General features: G+C 37.5%; 3 protein-coding genes across 3 annotated transcripts; 2 read left to right on the top strand and 1 right to left on the bottom strand.

The window, feature by feature from the left end:
• The first annotated feature begins 436 nt into the window (after positions 1–436).
• Positions 437–7,683, top strand: LOC131929534 (uncharacterized). Its single transcript, XM_059285786.1, has 4 exons — positions 437–508; positions 4,163–4,249; positions 5,916–6,096; positions 7,505–7,683. Exons 1-4 carry the CDS (start codon positions 437–439, stop codon positions 7,681–7,683), a joined length of 519 nt encoding a protein of 172 aa, XP_059141769.1.
• Positions 7,684–9,492: 1,809 nt separating this feature from the next.
• LOC131929532 (protocadherin-16-like) lies at positions 9,493–16,908 on the top strand. The gene is made up of 12 exons (XM_059285784.1): positions 9,493–9,583; positions 10,073–10,200; positions 10,621–10,689; positions 10,944–11,138; positions 12,128–12,254; positions 12,837–12,909; positions 13,576–13,741; positions 14,506–14,613; positions 15,518–15,672; positions 16,067–16,120; positions 16,495–16,553; positions 16,745–16,908. The coding sequence occupies exons 1-12, from the start codon at positions 9,493–9,495 to the stop codon at positions 16,906–16,908; spliced, it is 1,389 nt and encodes a 462-aa protein (XP_059141767.1).
• A 3,121-nt stretch (positions 16,909–20,029) lies between these two features.
• Positions 20,030–26,170, bottom strand: LOC131929538 (testicular haploid expressed gene protein-like). Its single transcript, XM_059285790.1, has 7 exons — positions 26,130–26,170; positions 25,131–25,194; positions 24,159–24,223; positions 23,501–23,564; positions 22,648–22,881; positions 22,150–22,231; positions 20,030–21,671 (listed from the first exon to the last, which is right to left on the bottom strand). The coding sequence occupies exons 1-7, from the start codon at positions 26,146–26,148 to the stop codon at positions 21,438–21,440; spliced, it is 762 nt and encodes a 253-aa protein (XP_059141773.1). The 5' UTR covers positions 26,149–26,170; the 3' UTR covers positions 20,030–21,437.
• Between the last annotated feature and the right edge of the window lie 592 nt (positions 26,171–26,762).

The raw sequence follows: 26,762 nt of genomic DNA, 5'->3' as shown, positions 1-26,762 counted from the left end.
AAGAAATATTACTATTGTAAATCTGTACCAGTCCTCACAAGCAGGTGATAAAAACTGTAATACTAAAGCGAACACACAACTGACGCAGTTAATTACATGTCTGAGGCAAAAAAAAAAAAAAAAAAAATGCTGAGTTTCAGACTCAATTTGCCAAAATTATTTGTTGCCAGGAGACTGAGTTTAAAAGGGTCTACAACTATGGAGAAGTGAATGTTTGGTTTGCCACATTAGCTGTGTTTCTTCCAGACTTTTTTCTCCGGGGGGGGGGGGGGGCACTTGAAATTTTCGGGGGGGGGGGGGTGGCGGTAGACTTTCTTCGGGGGGGGGGGACACTGTTAAAAGTATATATTTTCTATATAAATTATATAAATTTCATTTCGTTCGGGGGGTGGGGGGGGGGGGCTGGAGGAAACTCTGCACATTAGGTTCAAGAAAAATGTACGAGAGTCTCATGCTCACTGAATTCTACGAGCCAAAGACACTAGCAAATGAAAGAACCCATATGTTGGTAAGAGTTAGCGTCACTCATTATAAAAAGAACTGTATTGAAGTTAAAGGTCGCTGCGATGCGTTTCCCTTGGAAACAGCCCTACAGGGCCTATGTGAAGAGGAGACCTCCCTTAACCCAACCCTAGCCCTAACCCTAAACCCTAACCCAACCCTAGCCCAGCTCTAACTCTAGAGGCGGTTAATGAGTTTTTTTGTTTTTTTTTTTATGGCGAGTCTTAAAAATTACATATTCAAATTACTACACATCATTAATAGGTCAAGGTTGCGTGAGTTTATTAAATGGACCTGCTAAACGTTGCTTATATTTTCGCCCGTGTACTTTTTGTATTAGTGGCGGGGCTCATTTGGCTATGGTCCAAGACAGATTGAAATACTAGTACTTTGAAACTATACAAATTTGATTTATTTGTGGAAAAAACGAATTTGATGAACCTTGAATATATATATATATATATATATATATATATATATATATATATATATATATATATATATATACATATATATATTCTACTATATCATTTTTATTTTCCTTATAGACTATTTGAATGTATGGCTGACGGTTACAGAGCCCACGCGACACACCTCATGTTTATTCAAAAATCTGAGCGTGTTAACTTCTATCGGTTTTATGAGATCGATCATTCTCGGTCGTATTCGTGCACATTTAGACACGAAACACAAATATGATAGGTCTACAAAATAAACCACTCAATCAATCATCAGGGGCTTGGTTAGGATGGTAGTTTATAATGTTATTATATTTTTCTATTATTCGCCGAACTAAGTTATTTGAATGTATGTTGTCGCTAGTAATCAGTGGCGTAACCAGGAATTGGTCATGGGAAGGATTCAAAAATGTTTCCAGACGTATATATATATATATATATATATATATATATATATATATAGGGGTCCATGGGAGGGGTTATAACCCCCCCCCCCCCCCCCTAACCCCACACTTGCCTAAGCCACTGCCAGTAATGAATATTTTAAAATAATTTAACTTTAAACTTAAGATTAATAATAATATTAGCATTTCTTATAGCCTTGATTAAACGATTAAAACAACGTTCTTGTTAATATTAAAGTAAAGGAGTAAAAAATCCTCTTTAGTCTTCGAGATCTCCTTGGGCAAATGAAATAGAGTTCATGTTTCTTTGTGAATATTAGCTCTACGAATACTAACAATGATAAGTGATTGGAACAGAAAAAAATTTGTCTAAAAGGTCAAAAGCAAAACCTAAACAATAACCACGCCTATGGTGGGTTTTTAGTACATATTCCTGCTATCCGATATCCTCATTTCGACCATTCAAAATCAGTGAGACCCACTACATAAGGGCAATAAATATTGTATCAACATGAGTTACGTGCCCGCTTCAATAGCGCCAACCTCTAAAAACCGACAAGTAACGTCAATATTTAACACCAGCACACAATCCAGTACGGCTTTCGTCCGTGACCTTCGCTCTTGGCGTTTTGTGACGTCACTAAACCGAAGTTAAGGATCCACCTGATTTAACAATCTGATTGGTTTAAAAACTTAAATAAATGAATGGCAATCAGAATTCTCCTAGTTAGCCTGAGTCTGAGTTGGAAAACTATTGACTTGTAATATTCTTATTAATGTATATTTATACATTTTCTTCATTGTGCTAATTGTGAGTTCATTTTTTTCTATATCTAATTCGTTGTCGCAATCTTATGAAAATGTATTCATTTATATTCATTTTTAATTTATCTTAAAAGCCATCCAAAAATCAAAGTAAACAAGAAATTTTTTTTTTTTTTTTTTTTTTTTTTTTTTTAAAGTAAACTAGCCGTCCCGGCCAGGCCCTGCTCTGGCTTCTGTGAAAAACCTTTCTGTTAAAGACCATTACCTGTGTGTTTAGTAATCATCATAAACCCGGCATTGCACACCCAAACCAAAACCAAAACAACAAAACGCAAACATAACGCTAAAACAATTACAAATACAAACGAAAACAAAAACCTAACAACTAACCCAACCACAACCACAAACACCAATACGAACACAAAGACAAAAACAAACGAAAAAGCAAACGAAAACAAACCAAATCCAAATGCAAAACCAACCACAAACCCAAAGAAAAAAACACAAACGAAAAAACAAACGAAAACAAACCAAATACAAACGCAAAACCAACCACAAACACAAATACAAACACAAACGCAAAGAAAATAAAGCACAAACGAAAACGAAAAAAGAAAGAACAAAAACGAACCAAATCAAAACGCAACCACTAACGCAAACCCAACCTAAACACAAAGAAAACACTAACGCGAACATAAACGCACAGTGCTCAGAGTCTAGCCCGGGGCGGAATCGCCTGTTTCAGCTTAATAAACGACTATAGTACCCCAACTTATTCATAGTCTTTTGCACTCACTTTAATGAACGTAGGCGCGAAACCGAACACGGGAGGCCCGGGACCCCAAATAGCACCCTGTCTGGGCGCCAGAGGACGCACCATGACGTCACCGCCTGATTGAACTTAGTAAACGACTATAGTACATAACTTATTCATAGTCTTTTGAACTCACGCGAACATATATACCATAGCGTACACCGGAAGGCCCGGGGCGCCAAATAGCACCCTGTCGGGGTGCCGGAGGACGCCCGGATTTGATTCACTTAAAGACTATAGTAACCTTTCTTACCCATAGTCTATCGCACTGTTAAAAACAAAACTATGCAGCATAGCGCTCACATGATAGCCCAGGGTGCCAAATCGAACCGTGCAAGGGCGCCGGCGGACGCGCCTGTTTCAATTTAGTGAACAAAAATGATAATACTCCAAGCTTATCCGTAAATGGAAAGAAATAAACATATAGGATTTGTAGGACCTGGCTTATTAAATGTTATTGATTTAAAAAAAAAAAAATATTGAACAGTATGTTCAGTGTATAGAATAAATAAGAGGCAGTGTTAAAAATACCTAACGACATTGCACTTAATCAATCCCCGCTAATTATGTAATTATTTTTTTTTCTTAACACCAAAAACAAAGTAATAAAATGTAAATTCTTTCTTCTTAAGAATTTTTTTTATTAAAGGGAAGTAACTGTGCAGTCAATACATTTCCGACACAATTTTAGAAATTTTATAAACGTCGATACACTTTTTAAAAATTTTATGTCGTGTTCATAATTGAAAATTATTCGTCTAAGTAAATAGAATGAAAATTGTTTTAAAGACTTTCAATGGTAATTTTTTGACTCGTAAATTTAGACTGTGAGCACGATAAAAAATCCAACACTTAAATCCATAGAACTGTCAACGACAAACTTTTTTGCCACACGTTACAGAACTGAGCTTTATATATTAGACAAGAAATGTTTCTAGAAAATTAGAGTTAATGCATTTTTACTATTGAACAAATATCTAGTTACAATATGCAAAATAATAATAACTTTAAATGTTGTTATTTTACTGTTTTGTATTTTTTAAATAAAAGTAATTTTAAATAAAAGAATAATTGTTTTTAAGCATTATTTTTTCCAGTTAAGCAAATGTTCTATTTTATACGTTATTCCATTTTTTAAATTGATATTAGTCCTTAAGGTTAACCAATGACGTAAGGAAAAAATGACTCAGTAGCTCTGAATAACTAATTATCTCCCTTAGGTTGCTCTATCCTCCCCTACACAAATGCAACTTATTTTGTTGACTGGCTACCTTGTTCTGACCTTGCTAGAACCCGCGGACTCCACGGTAAGCTTTTGGCTAGAACAACCTGCTGGAGTAAAAAAAAAACATTAAGGTAACATTTGGAACCGGGCGATCCATGGGCAGGTGAAGCAGAGTTTAACTGTTACAGTGACCTTGGCATGTGACCTTGGCATGTGTGTAGTACCTCCTCGTAGTGTGTGTGTGTGTGGGAAGGGATGACTAAATGTCACTAAAAAATTAAGTTCCTCTTTAGACCCAGCGATCTATTGCGCAGATGAATAAGAGTTGTTTTGTTGTTGTTTTTTTACCTCTGTATATGCCGGGATAACACTATGAATAGCACTATGCCAAGCCGCCTTTACTTTCCTAAACGTTAGTCAGGTACCCATCAGAGCTGGGAGGACTCTGAGACATCCTGCTGACCGAGATCCGAACTCGAGACCTCCGATCTAACTGACGATCGCCCTATCATTTGACCAGGCCATTCCACCGTTAGTAAAAGTGCTAAATTATTTTTTGGTATTGTACTCCGTACGTCATTTACAAATATTCCTATCTTTATCCAGCTAAACCATCAGCCCAGCGTAAATGTATTCCCTATTTTATAATTTTATCATAGGTAAACCATAAGCACATCGTATAAATATTCCTAATCCTATCATAGCTAAACCCAGTTGCGTAGCGAGGGGGGGGGGGGTGCGGGGGGGGGAGGACATATGTCTCCGGGCGCCGAACTTAGGGGGCGCCAAAATGGGTTGGAAAAATATATTGAAAGGTTGAGGGGGGTGCAAATTGAAAGTTTGAGGGGGGGGGTGGAAATCAAAATCTCGAGGGGTGGGGGGTGCAAATTGAAAGTTTGAGGGGGGGGGGGGGGTAGCAAATCAAAATCTCAAACGGGGGGGTGCAAATCGAAAAGTTTGTCCCCGGGCGCCGGGAAGGGTCGCTACGCCTCTGGCTAAACCATCATCTCAACGTACAAATACTCCTAATTCTATTATAGCTAAACCATCATCCCAGCGTACAAATATTCCTAATTCTGTCATATCTAACCCATAAGCCCATCGTATAAATACTCCTAATTCTATTATAGCTAAACCAAGAGCCCATCGTATAAATATTCCTAATTCTATCACAGCTCAACCGAGAGCCCAACGTTAAAATATTCCTAATTCTATCATAGCTCACCATCATCCCAACGTTAAAATATTCCTAATTCTATCATAGCTCAGCATCATCCCAACGTTAAAATATTCCTAATTCTATCATAGCTAACCATCATCCCAACGTTAAAATATTCCTAATTCTATCATAGCTCACCATCATCCCAACGTTAAAATATTCCTAATTCTATCATAGCTCACCATCATCCCAACGTTAAAATATTCCTAATTCTATCATAGCTAACCATCATCCCAACGTTAAAATATTCCTAATTCTATCATAGCTCACCATAAGCCCAACGTTAAAATATTCCTAATTCTATCATAGCTAACCATCATCCCAACGTTAAAATATTCCTAATTCTATCATAGCTCAGCATCATCCCAACGTTAAAATATTCCTAATTCTATCATAGCTAACCATCATCCCAACGTTAAAATATTCCCAATTCTATCATAGCTCAGCATCATCCCAACGTTAAAATATTCCTAATTCTATCATAGCTCACCATCATCCCAACGTTAAAATATTCCTAATTCTATCATAGCTTACCATAAGCCCAACTTTCACTAAAGCCACCACAATCATTGAAGGAACAGCTACCAACAAGATTCTAACCACCATTGAATGTAAGGACAGCGATGGTGACTTGACGTTTGTCTCTGTCAAGTCAACATTTCCAGTTAGTCCGTGCACTAATTGTTTTGAGGTGCTAAAGTGTGGTACAGGTGAGTGTAGGTGTGTGGTACAGGTGAGTGTAGGTGTGTGGTACAGGTGAGTGTAGGTGTGTGGTACAGGTGAGTGTAGGTGTGTGGTATAGGTGTGTATAGGTGTGTGGGGTGTTAAAGTGTGGTACAGGTAAGTGTAGGTGTGTGGGATGTTAAAGTGTGGTACAGGTGAGTGTAGGTGTGTGGGGTGTTAAAGTGTGGTACAGGTGAGTGTAGGTGTGTGGTACAGGTGAGTGTAGGTGTGTGGTATAGGTGTGTGTAGGTGTGTGGGGTGTTAAAGTGTGGTACAGGTAAGTGTAGGTGTGTGGTATAGGTGTGTGTAGGTGTGTGAGGGTTAAAGTGTGGTACAGGTAAGTGTAGGTGTGTGGGGGTTAAAGTGTGGTACAGGTAAGTGTAGGTGTGTGGGGTGTTAAAGTGTGGTACAGGTAAGTGTAGGTGTGTTGGGTGTTAAAGTGTGGTACAGGTAAGTGTAGCTGTGTGGGGTGTTAAAGTGTGGTACAGGTAATTGTAGGTGTGTGGGGTGTTAAAGTGTGGTACAGGTAAGTGTAGGTGTGTGGGGTGTTAAAGTGTGGTACAGGTAAGTGTAGCTGTGTGGGGTGTTAAAGTGTGGTACAGGTAAGTGTAGGTGTGTGGGGTGTTAAAGTGTGGTACAGGTAAGTGTAGGTGTGTGGGGTGTTAAAGTGTGGTACAGGTAAGTGTAGGTGTGTGGGGTGTTAAAGTGTGGTACAGGTAAGTGTAGGTGTGTGGGGTGTTAAAGTGTGGTACAGGTAAGTGTAGGTGTGTGGGGTGTTAAAATGTGATACAGTTAAGTGTAGGTGTGTGGGGTGTTAAAGTGTGGTACAGGTAAGTGTAGGTGTGTGGGGTGTTAAAGTGTGGTACAGGTAAGTGTAGGTGTGTGGGGTGTTAAAGTGTGATACAGATGAGTGTATTTGTGTGGTACAGGTGTGTGAAGGTGTGTGGGAAGTTAAATGCGCGTGTGTAGTTGGGGGCTTATATAAGTACTGATAGGGGTTGTATAAGTACAGGTGTAAGGGTTATATTTGTACATATATGTGGGCTGTTTGAGTAAAAATGGGGGGGGGGTATGTAAATATGTAAGTACACGTATGGTTGCTATAGAAGTACAAGTATGGGGTTTATGTGTGTACAGATGAATTGGTTATATAAGTATTCGCGCGTTTGTTTGTTATGTAATGACGTGGATGTTTGTTATGTAATGATGCGGGTGTTTGTTATGTAATGATGTTGGTGTTTGTTATGTAATGATGTTGGGGCTGTATGTCTACAAATGTATGGCTTATATAAATATAGCTCTGAATGTTTTATATGTAATATAACTCCTTGAGTTCATAACATAAGTATCACTGTTAACTTTTACTTTGTACCCACTTTCCACCACCCCCACCAGCCTCATGTCTACAGTACCGAGCTGGGGTTGGAACCCTGGACTACACCTCGGCACAATCGTACCTGGTCACCGTCTCGTGCACGGACAACAAGGAGACGCCGGTCACAGAGGTCATCGAGGTCAAGGTCATACCAAACTCACCCCCGTACTTCGTCCCTGACGCATTGAATGGTGAGTGAATCTGCTTGCGTGTAAAGACCTACTTTGTGAACCCTAGTGTGTTGTACAGATTGTTGAATGGTGAGTGAACCTGTCTGCGTGTAAAGACCTACTTTGTAAACCCTAGTGTGTTGTACGGATTGTTGTATAGCGAGTGAACTTGCATGCGTGTAAAGACCTACTTTGTGAACCCTAGTGTGTTGTACGGATTGTTGTATAGCGAGTGAACTTGCCTGCGTGTAATGACCTACTTTGTGAACCCTAGTGTGTTGTACGGATTGTTGTATAGCGAGTGAACTTGCCTGCGTGTAATGACCTACTTTGTGAACCCTAGTGTGTTGTACGGATTGTTGTATAGCGAGTGAACTTGCCTGCGTGTAAAGACCTACTTTGTGAACCCTAGTGTGTTGTACGGATTGTTGTATAGCGAGTGAACTTGCCTGCGTGTAATGACCTACTTTGTGAACCCTAGTGTGTTGTACGGATTGTTGTATAGTGAGTGAACATGCCTGCGTGTAATGACCTACTTTGTGAACCCTACTGTGGTGTACGGATTGTTGTATGGTGAGTGAACCTGCCCGCGTGTAAAGACCTACTTTGTGAACCCTAGTGTGTTGTACGGATTGGTGTGTAAACGTGTAGAAGTGTTATAAGCTGGCATTATTACTGGAATAACAAATACCAGTATTGACATAGAGTATTATTCCTGTCACACTACAAACAGTTTCAACGACTATGGCTTCCTCGTTATCAGCTGGTAAAGTTGTTTACACGGTGGTTGCCAAGGACAACGAAACGGACAGTCTCACCTACAGTCTCAAGGTCGTGCCGCCATCTTCCTCTGATAACTACGAAATAAATAAATGTAGGTATTGTCCGCCCTCCTCCCTCCCCCGAAAAGAGTCTACCTACCCCACCCCCTCCCCACCTCCCACCCCCCCCCCCCCCACCACAAAACGAAATGGAATTTATATAGACAATATATACTTTTAACAGTTTCCGCCCCCCGGAAGTTTTAGTCCGCCCCCAAAATAATTTCAAGTGCCTCCCACTGCCCCCACCCCAGGAGAAAAAAAAAGTCTTGAAGAAACACTGATAGTTCACTTGAAGAATTCACATTATAAACTCGGTCAAAAATTACCGTAAAACTCCTGAAATTTCGTATTTCAATTCGCAGTCACTGGCGAGATTAAAACGAAGGTCCCCCTCAAGGCCGAATGTCGCAGTGACGTCACGTTTCTGGTGACGGTTAACGACGGTAAAAACACAGTCGGGCCGCTTGTCATTGACGAAGTCATTACAAGTAAGTAACTAATTAGGCCAACATTTAATTCACACTGTAATGAAATTTTCTTGCTTAAAATATTAGGGCCATTCGATAATTTAACTTTTATAAGACAGAATCACTACATCGTTTAGTTTAGATTTTTTTTCGACATTACAGCTATATAAGTACTTATATTGTTAAATTCTTAGTTTCTTTTTATACATTCTTAGATATTTAAAATATGTATTTCTTTATCTTAGAGTTATTTAAAACCTAAAAGTAGACCGCAAATAGACTTTCTTTACAGGTTTCTTGTTCATTTCATTTAAAATGGCTTTAATTACACGAACACATTACTAAAGTCATTATAGCTTTTTACTAAGTGTGTAGTTTGAACTCATTATTGTAGCAATTTAAATTTCAAGAAAATTGTTAACACAGTCACAAAACTGTAGAGCCTACTTTATATCTGTCCCATTGAGAACCGAACTTGGCACCTGTGGCTGTCAACCTTGACACGACTATCCAAGTGCCAGAAGACACGTCGGGTATCGTGTTCACCATGCTTACGAACGACGCCAACATCAAGGACACGTTGACCTACACCATCACCACAACCAACTCTGCCGGCTTGGCCCAGTTTCAGATTGACAGTAAGATGGCCTTTTTTCTACTTTTTGAAATGGCCACATTTAAGAACCATTTTAAAATGGCCAAAATATAAGGTCTATTGTACTGAGTTTCTTCCAGGCATCTCGAAAAAAGTCTAGAGCCCTTCCCCCCCCCCCCCACCCCCGAACGAAATGGAATTTATATAGTAAATATATACTTTTAACTTTTTCCGCCCCTTCGGAAATTTTTAGGCCCCCCCCCTCCACCCAACCCCCAATTATTTATTTTTTTAATTTTCTCCCCACCGGAGAAAAAAAGTCTGGAAGAAACTCTGCTATTGTAAAATATAAAAGAAAAATCCTGATCGCACAAGAAAGTATTCCATTAATATGAGCGAGTAACACTTATACAATTATCAATATTAGCATACGTTTTCTTGTTCGTTCAAAAGACACATGGGGAAGATGAAGTAGAGTTCATCTGTTTCAATAATATTACGTCGCACATTTTAAACTTATTTCTTCTGTCAGATGTGACAGGCGTTATAGATGTGGCCAAGCCTCTGGACTATGAAAACACGGCGCTACGCATGACTGATCTCGTGGTCCAGGCTTCAGATGGCTACTGTACATCGCCCAAGTACCAGCTGCACCTGCAGGTAATGCATGAGTGAGCAGAGGTTAAAGGTAGGGGGAAAGGCATTCCTGTAAGACACATTTCGGTGAGACACCTTCTGACACATTTATCTGAAACACATCTGCAAGACACATTATGTAAGACATATTCTCTAAGACAAATTCTATAAGACACATTTCTGTAAGACACATTTATCTGAAACACATCTGCAAGACACATTATGTTAGACATATAATCTAAGCGAAATTTCTGTAAGGCACATTTATCAAAGACACATTAATTAAAATATGTTTGACATAATCATGTTGCACACAAGTATATTCTTACATTCACATGTTATATACATGTGCTACATAACGTGTGCTAGATATACTTGGGTCTGATGTATGTGTGTACATTTTTGTGCACCAAAAGAACACGCAATGTGTACATTGTATTTCAGGTCACCGATGTAAACGAAGCCCCTACAATATCCCCTGACGTCATCAATATGAACGTCTGTGAAGGAAAGGTGACGTCACATTTGCACGTTTACGGGAATGCAATTTTTATTTTGTTTAATAAACTAAACACAGTGACAGAATGCAGGAATTCTAACCCAAATTAATCCAGTTCGGATATATATATATATATATATATATATATATATATATATATATATATATATATATATATATATACATATACTTTTTTAGACGTAAGGCTTTTTAACGCCTGTCGTTACATAATTTTTTATTCTGGTGACCTTTGAACTCTGGTTTCCAGAAAACCTTCAGCCCAGGCTACAAGCTCACAGACCCGGATACCATTGACACACAGAGGTGGTACTTTGACAAGTCCAACTCTGACCCTAACGGCTACTTCAACATTGACGCCAAGACAGGTGACCTGATGACGCTGCTGGACTATGACGTGGATCCACTGAAGCCGATGCCAGTCTCGAACACTTTCAGAGTTGTGGTAGGTCAATGGATGGGGGGGGGGGGGGGGGGAGGGTGACACTAGGGGAGTGTGAGATTGGGGGTGAGATTGGGGGTGTGAGATTGGGGGAGTTTGTGAGATTGGGGAGTGTGAGATTGGGGGAGTGTGACATTGGGGGGGTGAGATTGGGGGTGAGATTGGGAGTGTGAGATTGGGGGTGAGGTTGGGGGTGTGAGATTGGGGGAGTTTGTGAGATTGGGGAGTGTGAGATTGGGGGAGTGTGACATTGGGGGTGTGAGATTGGGGGAGTTTGTGAGATTGGGGAGTGTTAGATTGGGGGAGGGTGACACTAGGGGAGTGTGAGATTGGGGTGAGATTGGGGGTGTGAGATTGGGGGAGTTTGTGAGATTGGGGAGTGTGAGATTGGGGGAGTGTGACATTGGGGGTGTGAGATTGGGGGTGAGATTGGGAGTGTGAGATTGGGGGTGAGATTGGGGGTGTGAGATTGGGGGAGTTTGTGAGATTGGGGAGTGTGAGATTGGGGGAGTGTGACATTGGGGGTGTGAGATTGGGGGAGTTTGTGAGATTGGGGAGTGTTAGATTGGGGGGAGTGTGAGATTGGGGGTGTGAGATTGGGGGTGTGAGATTGGGGGTGTGAGATTGGGGGAGTTTGTGAGATTGGGGAGTGTGAGATTGGGGGAGTGTGAGATTGGGGGTGTGAGATTGGGGGAGTTTGTGAGATTGGGGAGTGTTAGATTGGGGGAGTGTGACAATTGGGGTGTGAGATTGGGGGAGTTTGTGAGATTGGGGGGATTGTGCGTATTAAGGTCCAATAGAAATATCCAGTGATGAAGGTTCGGACACAAGTTGCAGTTTATACTTGCTTTTTTTATACTGATAGTTCGATGCACATGCTGTGGGTTATGGGTTGGGGGGGGGGGGTGTCAGAACCACTTCCCAGAAAAATACCTGAAAGAAATACTGCGCATGCGCCCTCGTCAAAATAAATTCCTTACATGTAACACCAGGTGGAGGACAAAGGTGGACTCACCGCCACGGCCAAGGTCACGGTCAACTTCACGGAGTGTAACGACCACGCCCCTGTGTTCGATGCGCCTGGCTATGAGGCTAGTGCCTCGGAGTGTTCCGGCGCAGGTTAGTCGGTGCAATTATCTAGGTCAGTAGGTCGATTTATTTTAGTTCAGAAGGCCACACCAGTGTATATTATAGATCTATGTTTTTAACAAACCATTTAAAATAATTAAAAGGTTATTGCTGTTTACGTGTTTTTATGACCTTAAATCTCATAATAACACACTAATGCATTACATAATGTCTCTCTAATGTCATATAACGCCTCAAAAGAAACATCTCCCCATACTATATTATCCAGTTGAAAAACAGTTGGAGGGGTTGGTTGGTGCGGGTTGGGGGGCGGGGGTGTCAATAATGGACATATACTCCTCAACACCACCAGCAATGAAACAAATTTAAAAAATGCATCTAAATTATCTTTTTTTTTTAATTATATAATAACATTTTCTTTTTTCAACGCCTTAAAAAAACATAATTATCACTACAAAAAGGCATGTTATATGGTATGTTTTCTTTGTAAATACAACTATACGTATAGCGCCGTGAGGTGTTCTTATAGAGTCTTGTGTTACACGTATAGCACCATGGGATGTTGTACCAGTATAGCACCATGGGATTTTGTCATAGAGTCTTGTGTCACAGGTTCCAGACTAATCAGGATCCGTGCCACTGACAACGACACATCACGTGACGATAACAACGTCATCTACTACCAGTAAGTGGCATCACTTTAAGGGTGGTTTGTTAACATTGGTCCGTAAATCAATGTTAAAAGTGTACGGGTAGTTTAACACTGGTTTATACAACGAAGTTAACATTGTTCTAGATTCTAGAGAGAGTTTTCAAAAATAATGTGCTGCCTAAAGAGGTGTTAACATTTAGTTTAGTGTCTACAGATGTGTTAACATGTGTCTATAGAGGTGTTAAAGTTTGTCTATTCTGTTATGATAAAATTGGTCCTTCGTGCATGGATTTAAAACATTGGCCTAAAGAAGTTTGTTAACAGTTTTTTTTTTCCGGACATCTCTTCGCCCCTCCCCCCACCACCCGTAGAAAGTCTAACGCCCTCCCCCACCACCACCACGACCACCCCACCCCGAACTAAATAGAAAATATATACTTCTAACAGTGTCCGCCTCCCCCTCCCCGGAAATTTTAGTCCGGCTCCCCCCGAAAATTTCAAGTGTCCCCCCCCCCCCCCCCCCCCGGCGAAAAAAAATATTCAGGAAGAAACAATGTTTGTAAAGCACTGGTCTTTAGTGTATTGTTAAAACAATGGTAGTATAGGCCTACGATGTAAAGAGTAGTCTATTTTAAAATATGTTTTTTCCTTTATCAAAGATGTAGACGTAGAATGTGTACAATTTATTTTTACCGACAGAGGCTCAGGTGGTGCCGTCAGTGTCAACAGTGATGGTGACGTCATCCTCAACCACCCTCTGCCCGCCGGAAATGTCATCACGTTCGACGCCTACGCCTACGACAGGGGGAGAACCCCGTCTCAGCTAAGGAGCGTTAACCCCACAAGGATTAGCGTTAGGTTTACGGTAAGGGCCGAGGAACCTAATTAATTTATCACCCCCTCCCCCCCACCTCCCATCCCAACCCACACTGGAATTCCAGTAAAGTTTATTTAAAGGGACGAGGTGGTTGGTTGATAGAGCGTACAACTGTTAACCGGAACGTCTCGAGTTCCGAACCCGGGCTCGAGTACGTAAAACATCTCTGAGTCAACTCAGCTATATTGGGTACCTGACTCATGTTTGGAAGATAAAAGCGGCTGGGCATAGTGCTGACCACACTGTCCATTCATTTGCCGAGGCCATATAAACAGGTAAATTTTATTTGCCCCATGGACGTTAAGGTTTGGAAGGATGTTTTAGTTGTTGTTTTTTTTTCTTAGAAATTGCATGAAAAAAATCTATTCAATCAAAGCAGCTGACAATTATTACTTTACAAATCAAATGGCCGTGAAATTAATCACTTAATCAGATAATTGATTATGATAACAAGATGAAACCAACAGAGTTTCTTTTAGGCAATTCTTCGGGGGAACAGAGGGAGTAGGTTGCTCCCCCCCCCCCCCCCACACCCAACCCCTGCCCCACCCCGCACCCCAGGAGTAGAACCGATCTCTACCTGATTCCGTCCATCACAGCCGTGCTACACCACCTCTGTACCAATTGTGGTGCCAACCCCGGCTCCAACAGTACCCACCACACCTACACCTACCCCCCCCCCACACACACATACACACACACCCGCACCACCAGGTGTATAACCGATTCCTACCTGTCTCTCTCCACCACAGCCGTGCTACACCACCTATGTACCAATTGTGGTACCGACCCCGGCTCCAACAGTACCCACCACACCCACGACGACATTACCGACAACCACAACAACTAAAACAAAACAGGTAAGTGAATGCGCACCCAGGTAAACCTACACAACTCCGTGCCATACTACACCCATACTAAGATACATTTCATTTTGACCGACCAAAACTTTCACAATAATTAAGTTCTGACTAAGACTAACATCATCCAGTATAAACACGTCATACTCACCATAACGGCATCAAACATAATGTGATCCAACAATATAAAGTCCTTCAGCCCCATACTGTCATCCACCATTATTAAGTCAAACAGTACAATATCGTCACCCACTAACATAATTCATCCACCAACATAACGTCATCCACCATTATAACGTGACCCACCAACTTAACTTATCCACCAACATAACGTCATCCACTAATATAACTTATCCACAAACATAACCTCATCCACCAACATAACGTATCCACCAACATAATTTCATCCACCACCATTAAGTCATCCACCAACATAACGTCATCCACCAATATAACGTCATCCACCAATATAACGTCATCCACCAACATAACGTCATCCACCAACATAACGTCATCCACCAACATAACGTCATCCACCAACATAACGTATCCACCAACATAATTTCATCCACCACCATTAAGTCATCCACCAACATAACGTCATCCACCAATATAACGTCATCCACCAATATAACGTCATCCACCAACATAACGTCATCCACCACCATTAAGTCATCCACCATTATAACGTCATCCACCACCATTAAGTCATCCACCAACATAACGTCATCCACCAACATAACGTCATCCACCAACATTACGTCATCCACCACCATTAAGTCATCCACCAACATAACTCATCCACCTACATAACGTCATCCACCAACTTAATGTCATCAAACACCATACTGTTACCACCATAACCTCACCCCATCATTTCTTCACCACCTACTTCCGTACCCAGGACTCGAACCTCCCTTGGATCGTCATCGCGGCCCTCCTCGGCTCCGTGATGTTGGCCCTGCTGGCCTGCATGCTGTGGCGCTACGGCCGGCTCTGTGCTCACGCCTGCAACAACTTCAGCTGCGAGAAGAAATGCTGCAGACCCAGACCACGCAGGTAAACACTGGGGCTACAGGCGTAAGGTAGGTCAGTGGCGTAACCAGTGGGGGAGCAGGGGGGTAACCGCTCCATCGGGGCATTTTAAAGGGCGACTACGCATATTTCAGCGCTTGCTTTATTTGTCCACAAAAAAAAAGACCGATTGAACATATAAAACAAATACACCGGTGCCCTTTGTAAAATAGGCTACATAGTTTTTTTCTGGCATCTCTCCTGGGTTCGCCCCCCCCCCCCCCCATAGAAATTCCATTGCTCCCCTATTATGTAGAAAATAAATACATTAACCAGTGCCACCCTCCTACTTTATGGAAACGCAAGTGCCCAACCCCCAAAATAATTCGGATTATCGTACGCATTATTCTAATGATGTACTATTTTTACTCACCTTCAGATTGGCCACACCAGTAGCCAGAAGACCAGCAGAAAGACCAAACATTGAGCCAGAGTAAGCTCCCACTTTTTGCTGTCTTCATTTCTTAAGAAATTTTATTTTTTGTCCTAAACCGTATTTTAACATGAGCCGTCTGACTACGCTACCATCTGTTGCTGTCTTCGTTTCTTGAGAAATTTACTTCATCTCTATGTAGCTTTTTGTAATAGTTATAGACTTTTATTTTAGCACGAGCTGTCGTATTAAGCCACCGTCCTTTCCTCTCATAGTTTCTTTAAGAACTTTTCTTTACTGTTATGTAGCTTTTTTCTATAGACCTTATGTTAACATGAGCTATTCTTAACCCCTGATAAGTTGAGTTTTTTTTTTCTATTTGACCATAGTTTAAGATGAACATAAAAATTATTTATGAATGATTTTTTTAATAGAGAAAAAGAGGAACCACCACCAAAAGGTCCCGGATTTTTGTTTGGATTCTGGAAAGAAAGTGAGAATTTTAAATTTACTTAGAAACTTTTTCTGAAGTTCTGCGACGTATCTTTGTAAACTGTAACTTTGATAGTGAAGCTTATGAAAAAACGAGACGACCTAATACAAAATCTCAAGATAAACAGTTGAAGGACTGTCTTTACTGCAGGGTTCTTAAGATTAACTGTTAACTGACTCTCTTAACTACAGGGTTCCCAGACGACGATTTCAAACAAGAGCCCCAGCGGAAGACCCTCCCCGCCCCCGGGGACATGGACGCCCACTACCCTCACACAATCGACGCCGTGGAGGACCCGCTGACGCCACAGGTTCCAGACACGGCGGCACCAAAGAAAAGTTGCGTCATCATGTAGGAGGGTCGAGTGGTGGATGTGAGGGGGGGGGGGTGAGTTAATGTAAGGAGATCGAACAAGTCTTTGCACCTGATTGGTAAATTTGAGTGCTGTCTCTATGAGCAGAAACAGGTCTGGTAGATTATTATAAACGTATTATTATAAACAGCACTGAGTATATAACATTTAATTTAACGTGTAATTTTCCATTATAGAGTAAGCAGCTAGGAAATAATTTCATTATATATTATATCCAGAGGCGTAGCTGGGGGGGGGGGGGCGGGGGTGCGGACCGCACCGGGTGACACCATTTAGGGGGTTGACACCAAGGCAAAAAATAGCAAAATATATAGAGAAAAACTTGAGGGGGGTGCAAATCGAAAGTTTGAGGGCGGGGGGGGGGGTGCAAATCGAAAGTTTGAGGAGAGAGGGGGGTGCAAATCAAAAATTTGAAAGTTTGTTCCCGGGAAGGGTCGATACGCCTCTGGGGGGTGACACCATTAAGTGCCGCACCGGGTGACACCCGACCTCGCTACGCCACTGATTATATCAACACATATTCTTAACTTTATCTACATCATTATCATACCTGTGGACCCCTTGTGGAGCATAACGACGCAACCACACCTCTCTATTGTCCTAGGTTCTGGACTATTCCTCCAAGTTGGGCCACAACATTCCCCCTGCTTATAATCTACATGTAACACAAATTTAATTCTAAATATTATACGAGCTTAACTTTAATGAAAACATTAGGTTTCACCTCTTAAAAATATATTATTATAAAGGCTTGTAACAATTTTAAATTTTTAACAGCTGGCAGTAGCGAAGCAAGGGGAGGGCGGGTGTGGTGGCTTCCCCGGGCGCCGACCCTAAAGGGGTGCCAAAAGGGGTGGAAAAAAATATATTTAACAACTCATTTTAAGCTGAAGTATTAAATTATACACAATCAAAGTGTGGCATTGAAGCAAAAACATGTGACTGGTAAAAAGCGCCACCAACCTTTTTTAAATGGGGCTGGGGGTTATAACTAACGTGAATAAATATAAATGGGAGGAGGCACAACATTGATAGTTTGTCCCGGACACCGGAATGGGTCGCTACGCCTCTGATATCTAGTATTATAACAAAGAAAAAATTGCAAAACTAGTGAAAGAATGCAACAAAAAGCATATAATTCCAGGTATTTATTGCACTTAAGCTTTGCAAGAAGCTAACCACAGCAATCCACACGCACACAGCAAATCACAGCTTTAAAAAAATTAAGCAATCTGAATAGTGAAGTATGGTACACTGTGAAATCACTTTACATTAAAACAACACAAGCTTACATGTGAAAAGTAGTAAAGAAGTTTTCACAAAGTAAATACTACACAGCTATATTTTTAAATCAAGCAATCCAAAATGTAGTGAAGTAACGTATGGTATACTGTGAAATCACTTTATATTTTTAAAAAAAAGACAAACTTGCATGTATAGAAGTAGTCAAAAAGTCCACACAAATTTGCTACTATTTAGCTATTTAAAAAAAAAAAAAAAATCAAACATTACAAATAGTGAAGTATGTCACACTGTGAAATCACTTTACATTGAAAAAAGACAAACTTGAATGTATAGAAGTAGTAAAGAATTCAAAGATTTACTACTATTTAGCTATTCAAAAAAAAAAAAATCAAGCATTCAAAATAGTAAAGTATGGCACTGTGAATCCACTTTATATTAAAACAACACAGACTGCAAGTATAATAGTTTATGGTAGACCATAGATCTAGTAAAACATTATGTTCACAAAACATAATTAATTTATTACACAGCTTTTTTATATATAAAAAAGAGATCAAGCGATCCAAATAGTGAAGTATGGCACACTGTTAATCCACTTTATATTAAAACAATACAAACATGTATTAAAGTTTATAGCATTTAAAAAATACTGTTTCAAATCATTATTTTACTTTGCCACTGATTTATATGTAGGCTAACCACTATCAAAAATTATTTTTTTTTTGAAGTATGCATAAAAATCTTTGGAAATATTCTAATGCTTAAAATGTCTTTATATTTCGGTAAATTTCAAGATAAAAATAAATAAATAAATTATATCCTTTTTAAGATCTCATATAAGTAGATATAAATTATTGTGATTTAAGTCCAAAGTATTAGAATATTATTTAAGGTTATTGTGTTAAAATAATTGTATTACTGATATGATGTTATATTGTTATGTAAACTATTAACCGCAATGATTAAGTCTATTGTAAGTACAACAGTGGCAGAAATTAATCATAGTATTGGCTTGATCCTGTGAAAGCTTTAATTAAACTATCTTTTTTCTATGAAATAGTTTGTCATTTTTCTCAAACCAATGTTACCATTTATGAAAAGTTAACATACCTTAAAAAATGTTTCAGATAATGCTGTTGTAGTTTTAATGTACAAAATGGACAACCATCTTTTTCATCAATTTAAATAAGAATTTAAAATAATAAAAACAGTATGCATTATCAATGTGTGTAAGCAAAATGTGCATCATTATAAATATAAAAATCTTTATAAAATATTTTAGGTAAATAAATTCTTTAAAAATGTGCAGTTCTTTATTAAATAAGTTAAAATATGTGCATTTATCAACAAGTGCAAGATAATAATCTAATTTTTTTTTTTTAAATCTGATTAAAAGTGCTGGAGTATTTAAGAGAATATGCATGTCGTAGGAAAAAAAAAATAATGGAAGCGAGAAAGGTCGGAGGCAGGTGGGGGTGGGGTGGTGACAAAAGCAGTCTCCACAATCCAGGATTTCTTTATTTTATTTGTTTAAAATGTTTTTAATTAGTTTCACGTTTAACCTTGGATGTAACAATAATGACATCAGAAGAAACCACAACTTAAACCTACAACAAATACCAGCAATATTTGATTAGCACACATAATTAATGTGTGATTATCCCTAAATCAAAATTAACAAAAGATTTCTTTTTTTAATGGCTTTAAATCACATTTATTTTTTATTTTACCAGATTACATAACACAGAACAAAACAAAATACATCTGGCTTTATAAAAATGTACATATATTGTTTTCAAAAACTTTTCTATTGTAAAATCCAGTAAGTTGTAAATTTAAACACTTAAAAGTTAAGAAAATCTTCAGAAATAAATAAATAAGTTTGTACATGCCATTAATTAATACTGTATTTTGACAATACTGGAAAATTTTCTTTAAAGGTGAGTTGAGCAAGGGAGGCAATAATACTGAAAAGCACAGGTTTATGGCAAAAAGGGCACATTAAATAGAAAATAATCTCATTTCACATCCCATTTCAAGGACTGAAGATCATTAATGCTGAGATAATAAAAGTGTAACTTTTAGATATTTATAAAGAGTTAAATATGTAAATACTGATTAAGTTTAATTAGAAATGTAGTTACATCAATATGCCAGTAACAATTTTTTCTTAAATTCAAACCACAGTCAGCAGATAATTTAAATATGGTAAAAAAACTTTTTTTATACATTAGTAAAATAAAAACTCCTGCTTACATTGAACTTGAGTACATATATGGGAATAAAGAATACCACTTCAACAAAATAAAAGCTTTCACAATTTAACATCAAGAATAGTTTTACGTAATTTTATCGTGACTTGGAAGGTGCGCAAAGGAAAACTGCGCACCAAAACATGGGCATATGTATTTTTTATTCTTAAATTGAGCATTAAGAATGTCAGCATGTACATAGTAGCATAATAAAACACTTTTCCACGAAATTAGACAAAAATGAAAGTGTATTAGTATAATTAGTTTGCATTTGCACATGTTAACGCAGTTTTCCGTTGCACACTTTTTCGTTTTTGGGTATTTTTCTGGGAACCCATTTTATAAATATGAAAATGGTAAAAAAGAAATCATTTAGGCAGCTTTAAAAAAAAATTGTTGAAAGAAAATTTTGATGATTTAAATACTGTATATACAACTCTTATCTTAATAAGAATATGTAAAACCTTATAAGAAGTCTATATGAGCTTGTAAAGAAACTAAAGTTGCAGATCACAATTATAGGTTAGCACCTCACAAATATTTCAATAGTCCTGTTGTTTTCTATTCTTAAACATATGTTTAACATAGATCACATAATCAATGAGTTGTATAGGTCATTTATTTTAATTAAAAATTTAATTGCTAGAAGCATTAGTTCTAGTTCTTTAAGCAATGCAAATCCATGTTCTTTTTAATCTGATTACAATATAGTTTAAGACCTGTGCAGTCATTTTGTAAAATATTTTTTGATGGGATATAATGGAGATTAACTAATTTATTTAACAAGATGCATAAAATAACTAATTCATACCAAGATTATCACAGAATAGCGGTTTAAATTTAATGAGAAGGCACAATAAAAGTTTGGATTTACAACAATAAAGCTGAAATAGGCTTGCATTCACACTGAGTGCTTTAAAAAATATGTAGCTAGCAGTAAAAGATTTAAAACTTTCAAATTTGTGCATTTTACAGGTTATTTGTTAAAAATGGTGTCTTAAATCTGATAAAAACTTAAGATACCGTCCTTTTGGTTCTGACTTTCCTAGGAATGGGGAGAGCCAGTTCATCTATTCTAGGTGTGGACTGGTACCTCAAGGCACTGGACACGATCCTGTAGGGATCATAGTCGTCTTTGGTTAGTGCCCTTGTTGGTGGCCGAGCCAGCTGTTGTAGTCTAAGGGAGGCAATCGCTTCCAGAGCATCATGGGAAACTGGCCATTGGATTGATCTCGCATCTTTGAATTCCTGGAAAACAAACAATGTTTTACAGCATCTGAATCATAGACAATATTTTATGACATCTGAGTTACAGACTATATTTTTATGGAATTACAACTATATTTTTAGGACAACTGTATTACAGTCAGTATTTTATGACATTTGAATTGCAGGCTACATTTTATGACATATTAATGACAGACAATATTTTATGACATATTAATCACAGGTGTTTTACAGCATCTGAATTAATTACAATATTTTATGACATCTGAATAACAGACAATAGTTGAAAATATCGGAACAGATAATGTTTACAACATCTGAACTACAGAAAAAGTTTAACAGCCTCTGATGCACAGTCTTTACAACATGTAAGACACAGACAATGTTTAACAACTTTAGAAACACAGACTAGGTGTGACAACATTAAGATCTACTGACTATGCTAATAATTTTTTTTATGTTATGCAACCGTAGAAGCAAATCTCCAATCGAGAGTTACCTTAGGGTATCCTTTATGAGCTGCTAGTGCCTCTAGCCTGGAGGAACAGCTGGCACTGAGGGCATTCTTGGACACTGGTTGACTACAGAAATATCATGCAATTATTTCATTTATTTTTTATTATATATAAAAGTTTAACTTCAAAAATATAATTCTTTAAAAGCTAAATTTGAAAAAAATTATAATTTCATAAGTTAAAATTGAAGACAATTTCTTCATAATGCTGGATTTTAATAATTTGGTTTTCGCAAAACTAAATTAGTATGATTTTTTTTTTCATAAGGTTCATTTCAGGAATTATATTCTTCATAAGCTCTAAACTTCGCTAGCTTTGTCTTAAGCTAGATTTCATTAATTTTTTTCTACATGGCTAATATTTTCATAAGCTTAATTACTTAATTTATTAAATTGTGTTTTTTTAAATTAATTTTTAAATTTCTGGAATTTGTAAAAACACATTTTTTTAAAAATATCCAAACCATTATTTAATCAACTGACCTATAACCCCAGAATGGATCTATGCCGTCATCTCCTCTCTTACGTTTTGGTGTTGCCAGCACATCAACACGGGAGGTTGAGCTTGCTGATAATGCCGACCTTTTGACCTCCCATCCAGGGTCACGGTCAAAGAGGTAACTGGCGGGGGGATTCCGGTGTGCACTGAGCTGGACAACTCTGGGTGATGCGGAACTGGACTTGGCACTGTCAGACACTGGCCATATCGCAGAAGGTCTACAGGTGGGGAGATGGTGGCAGAAGAAATTAGTGTAATCAGGTAAAGCAAATCATATTTTAAATAATAAACATAGTTGAATGCTATAGGTTTAATAGAGGGTTTTACAGATTGTGTGATGTAATAATTGTTTTTATAAAACCTTCAGAAATAAAATAAAAATATAAAAACTTTTTTTTTTTGAAGCATTGGTTACTCATAAAATCTCTTAAACATTTTAGAAATCATTGCTTTTGATAAACAGAGAATGTTTATTTTTTGTTTACATTTTCAGTGGATTCAAAAACTTACAATAAAGCTTTTTATATTTGTTTTACTATGAAGTAAAAAATAAATCAACTTTTGAACCTAAAAGTCCATGGGGCAAGTGAAGTATAGCTCACCCTGTTCTGTGATGGTATATTAAGAGATAGTGTGGTCAGCACTGTGCCCAAATGCTTTTACTTTCCTTGACGTGAATCAGGTACCCATCAAAACTGGGTGGACTCATGGACGTTTTACAGACTTGAACCCAGATTTGAACTTAAGACTTTTGAGTTAACAGTCAAATGCTCTACAATTCAACAACGGCATACATCCCTCTCGCTATAGTAGATTAAAAAAAAGGAGGAAGCCTACCTGTCCGGCCTCCAGTGATCAGCAGTTTTATGTCTCGATAACTCCACGACTCTGGGAGTAGCCGCTTTAAACAGAGCAACAAAATTATGTTATCACATTCATGAATAAAAAAACAAAATACCTTGCAATAATTAATGTGGTGGAGTTGTTTTCTTTCATTTTTTTCATAATTTATTAAATAGGAGAAACACAATAACCCCCCCCCCATGTCAATTTATTCCCTAAGGTCATGTGCTATCTACCATTACGCTCAAGATCAATAATTGCTTCCTTAATTTGAACCTTTAATTATCTAAACCCATTATATATCATAAAAATAAAATTAGCAAACACAAATTTAAGAAAGGAATAATATATTTTATCATAATAATTGTAAAATTTAAATTTGTTAATGTTCTATTGATAGAACATTAACATAAAAATGTTAAACTCCACCCTTATAAAACAATCATAATTCCACAAACAATACTATTTCTAATTGTTTTGCCTTGAAGAAATAACAAAAATGCTTTTTAACATTACTGTAACCCACTTCCGAACCCCCTAACCCCCATGTGGCACATCATCACAAATGTCTCAACCCCATCCCTGTGGATTGTGACTTGTGACATTATCTACAGGTGGAATGCAAGAAGACGCCAGATCAAAGTTAACTTACTGACAACAGTGCGGCCATCAGGACCAGGTTGTGGTGGTTCCCTGTCCAACCAGTAGACTGACCGTCTGTATGAAAATTATTTTAATTAATGAAAAATTAATTCATGATATCCACATTTTTTTTAAAAATTTCAAATGCCTCTTGTTTTAATTTTAAATTCAAATATTTTGTAATTCAATTTTTGAAATGTTAAAGAGCTGTTTTTTCTTTCTAATATCATTGTTATGGTTGTGCTAAGATTAGTATTTGGCTGAGATTTAAATAGCCATACCAATATTCATTACATAACAATATGTATGTAAGCAATCAATTTGTTTTATGCATATAGATAGTTAGACTGTTTAAATCTATAACTAGTCCTATTAATGTTGCATGTGCGTCTTCTATTCTAGTCAATGTGTAATAGCCTTTAGGTTGCTATAATGAAACATGTCAGTGGCGTAGCCAGGGTGGGTGTCACCCGGTGCGGCACTTAATGGTGTCACAGGGACAAACTTTCAATTTTCGATTTGCACGCCACCCCTCAAACTTTCAATTCGCACCCTCCCCCCGCAAACTTTCGATTTGTACCTCTTAAAAGACTATTAAACACTCAAATTAATCAATTAAGTGGTATTATCATTTTTCTCTGTATATTTTGCTATTGTTTACCTTGGTGTCACCCCCCTAAATGGTGTCACCCGGTGCCGTCCACACCCCCACCCCCCCCTTGCTACGCCTTTGAAACATGTTCAAGTGTAGCCTAATTATAATAATTAGTATGATATAGTCTACATGGGTTATACATACATGTCTCATCTGTATCATATAGATACATTAACAATGAGGTTTTTATCAAGTAAAATGTTGCTAGTGTGAATAAAGCTACAGCAATGCTAGGGAAATGTATTAAATTCTACTTTGCCATGTACACAGGAGAAGTTTTAAATTTTTAGCCTAATTCTTCTGAAATAAAAGTAAAATACATGTTACCTGTTTTCTCTGTATTCTGGATGGTATCCTCTAGGTTGAGCCAAAATATCAATTCTTTTCGTTTCTGGAAGATGAAACAATTTTAATACCTGTTGCTAATCACCTTTTGCTTCAGTTTGGCTATTTTAAAATGAACTTAGGACTAAGGCTACTTTGAAGTGAAAAATTAGGCATAATGTGTATAAATATGCCAATTAGGCCTATATTAACTCCGGAAGCCCTAGTTACATTTCAAAACAAATAAATAAAAACACACACCCTTTTAATTGGTTATTCGCTGAATGTTATATGAAAATAATATAAGACTACTTTAATAAATATGTAATGTATATAATAGTCTTTAATAGACTCAGTAGCTAGATCTAGTACATTTAAAGTAGAAAAGATCAGAAAAGAACCCACCAAAACACACATTTATCAGTGTCCATTTCATGAATAAACATAATTATTAATTATCTATCTTTATTTAAGTTTATTATAATTTCATAATTTGAGTTTAGTAGGGCCTACTACTAGATCTAGATCTAGTACTAGATCTAGATCTAGTAGTAAACTAAAGTATTATTTAGTTAGTTATATTTGGCCTAACCCTAATAATATGATTATGAGACTAGTTTTATTAATTTATTACTTTATTGGATCTACTAGATCTGGATCTAGCTAGTCGCGGGCGGTTTTACGTACCTAAAACTAAAACGATAAATAGATTACCAGACCTAGATCTAGACTTTGTCTTTAGATAAAAAATTAAAAATAGAATAGATTAATCATTAAGATGTAGATCTGAGATCTAGATCTAGATCTAGATCTAGATTCTAGATCTAGATCTAATTCTAGCAATTCAGTAATTCTAGTTGCAGTGAATACCCACGTTATAAAGTTCGTGTTTTAAATCTAAATTTTTATCGATTATTTTAAAGAGTAGATATATCTAGATCTAGATTCTAGACTCTTTATCAATAAATAATTAACATAATTTTCACAGTGAATTTTGCTTACCACTTTTGGTTGCCGCCATTTTTCAGCAGACGCTGGTTGCTAAGAGAAAATTAAAGGGAGATTAATCTTATATCTTAAATCTATTTAACCTTTCAGTCATGTCACCTAGGCTAAGTTTAAACTTAAGACTCTATATATTTTTAAAAAAACGAATCAAAATCAAACTGAATTAAAATTAAAAAAACGTTTTAATAACAAGCTTTTATGTAGAAAAAAATATAGACAATTATTTAAATAAATATAAAGAAAAGCGTGGGTCACTTTAGTATCTATCGGCAGTGGCGGAACTAGAAAAAAAGGGCCACCCCGCAAAAAAAAAAAAAAAAAATATATATATATATATACAAACACAGAAAACAAACACTGAATACTCATTTCTTGCCCAATCGGGTTTTGAAAAAAAAATGTCTTTTTTTTTTCAATTTAAACAAATTACAACATGTTATGTGTGTGAGTGCGTTAGTCTGTTTTGTATTTCTTCTTTATATTTAGAACCAGTTTATTGAATGTTTGCTGTAATCTTACCTACTCACAGTAATTAGCCGGTCAAAAGAATATAAAACATGAAAGCTTTGTATGTGTAATGGTTTCTCGTGTTATGTTTATTTTTATGTTTTTTTGTATTTATATTAT

The sequence above is a fragment of the Physella acuta genome, unplaced genomic scaffold, assembly GCF_028476545.2.
Source record: "Physella acuta isolate Inbredline_101_S28 unplaced genomic scaffold, ASM2847654v3 ptg001646l, whole genome shotgun sequence".
Taxonomy (NCBI): domain Eukaryota; kingdom Metazoa; phylum Mollusca; class Gastropoda; family Physidae; genus Physella; species Physella acuta.
The sequence above is the reverse complement of the archived record's forward strand: the minus strand, read 5'-3'. Positions and strand labels throughout refer to the sequence as shown.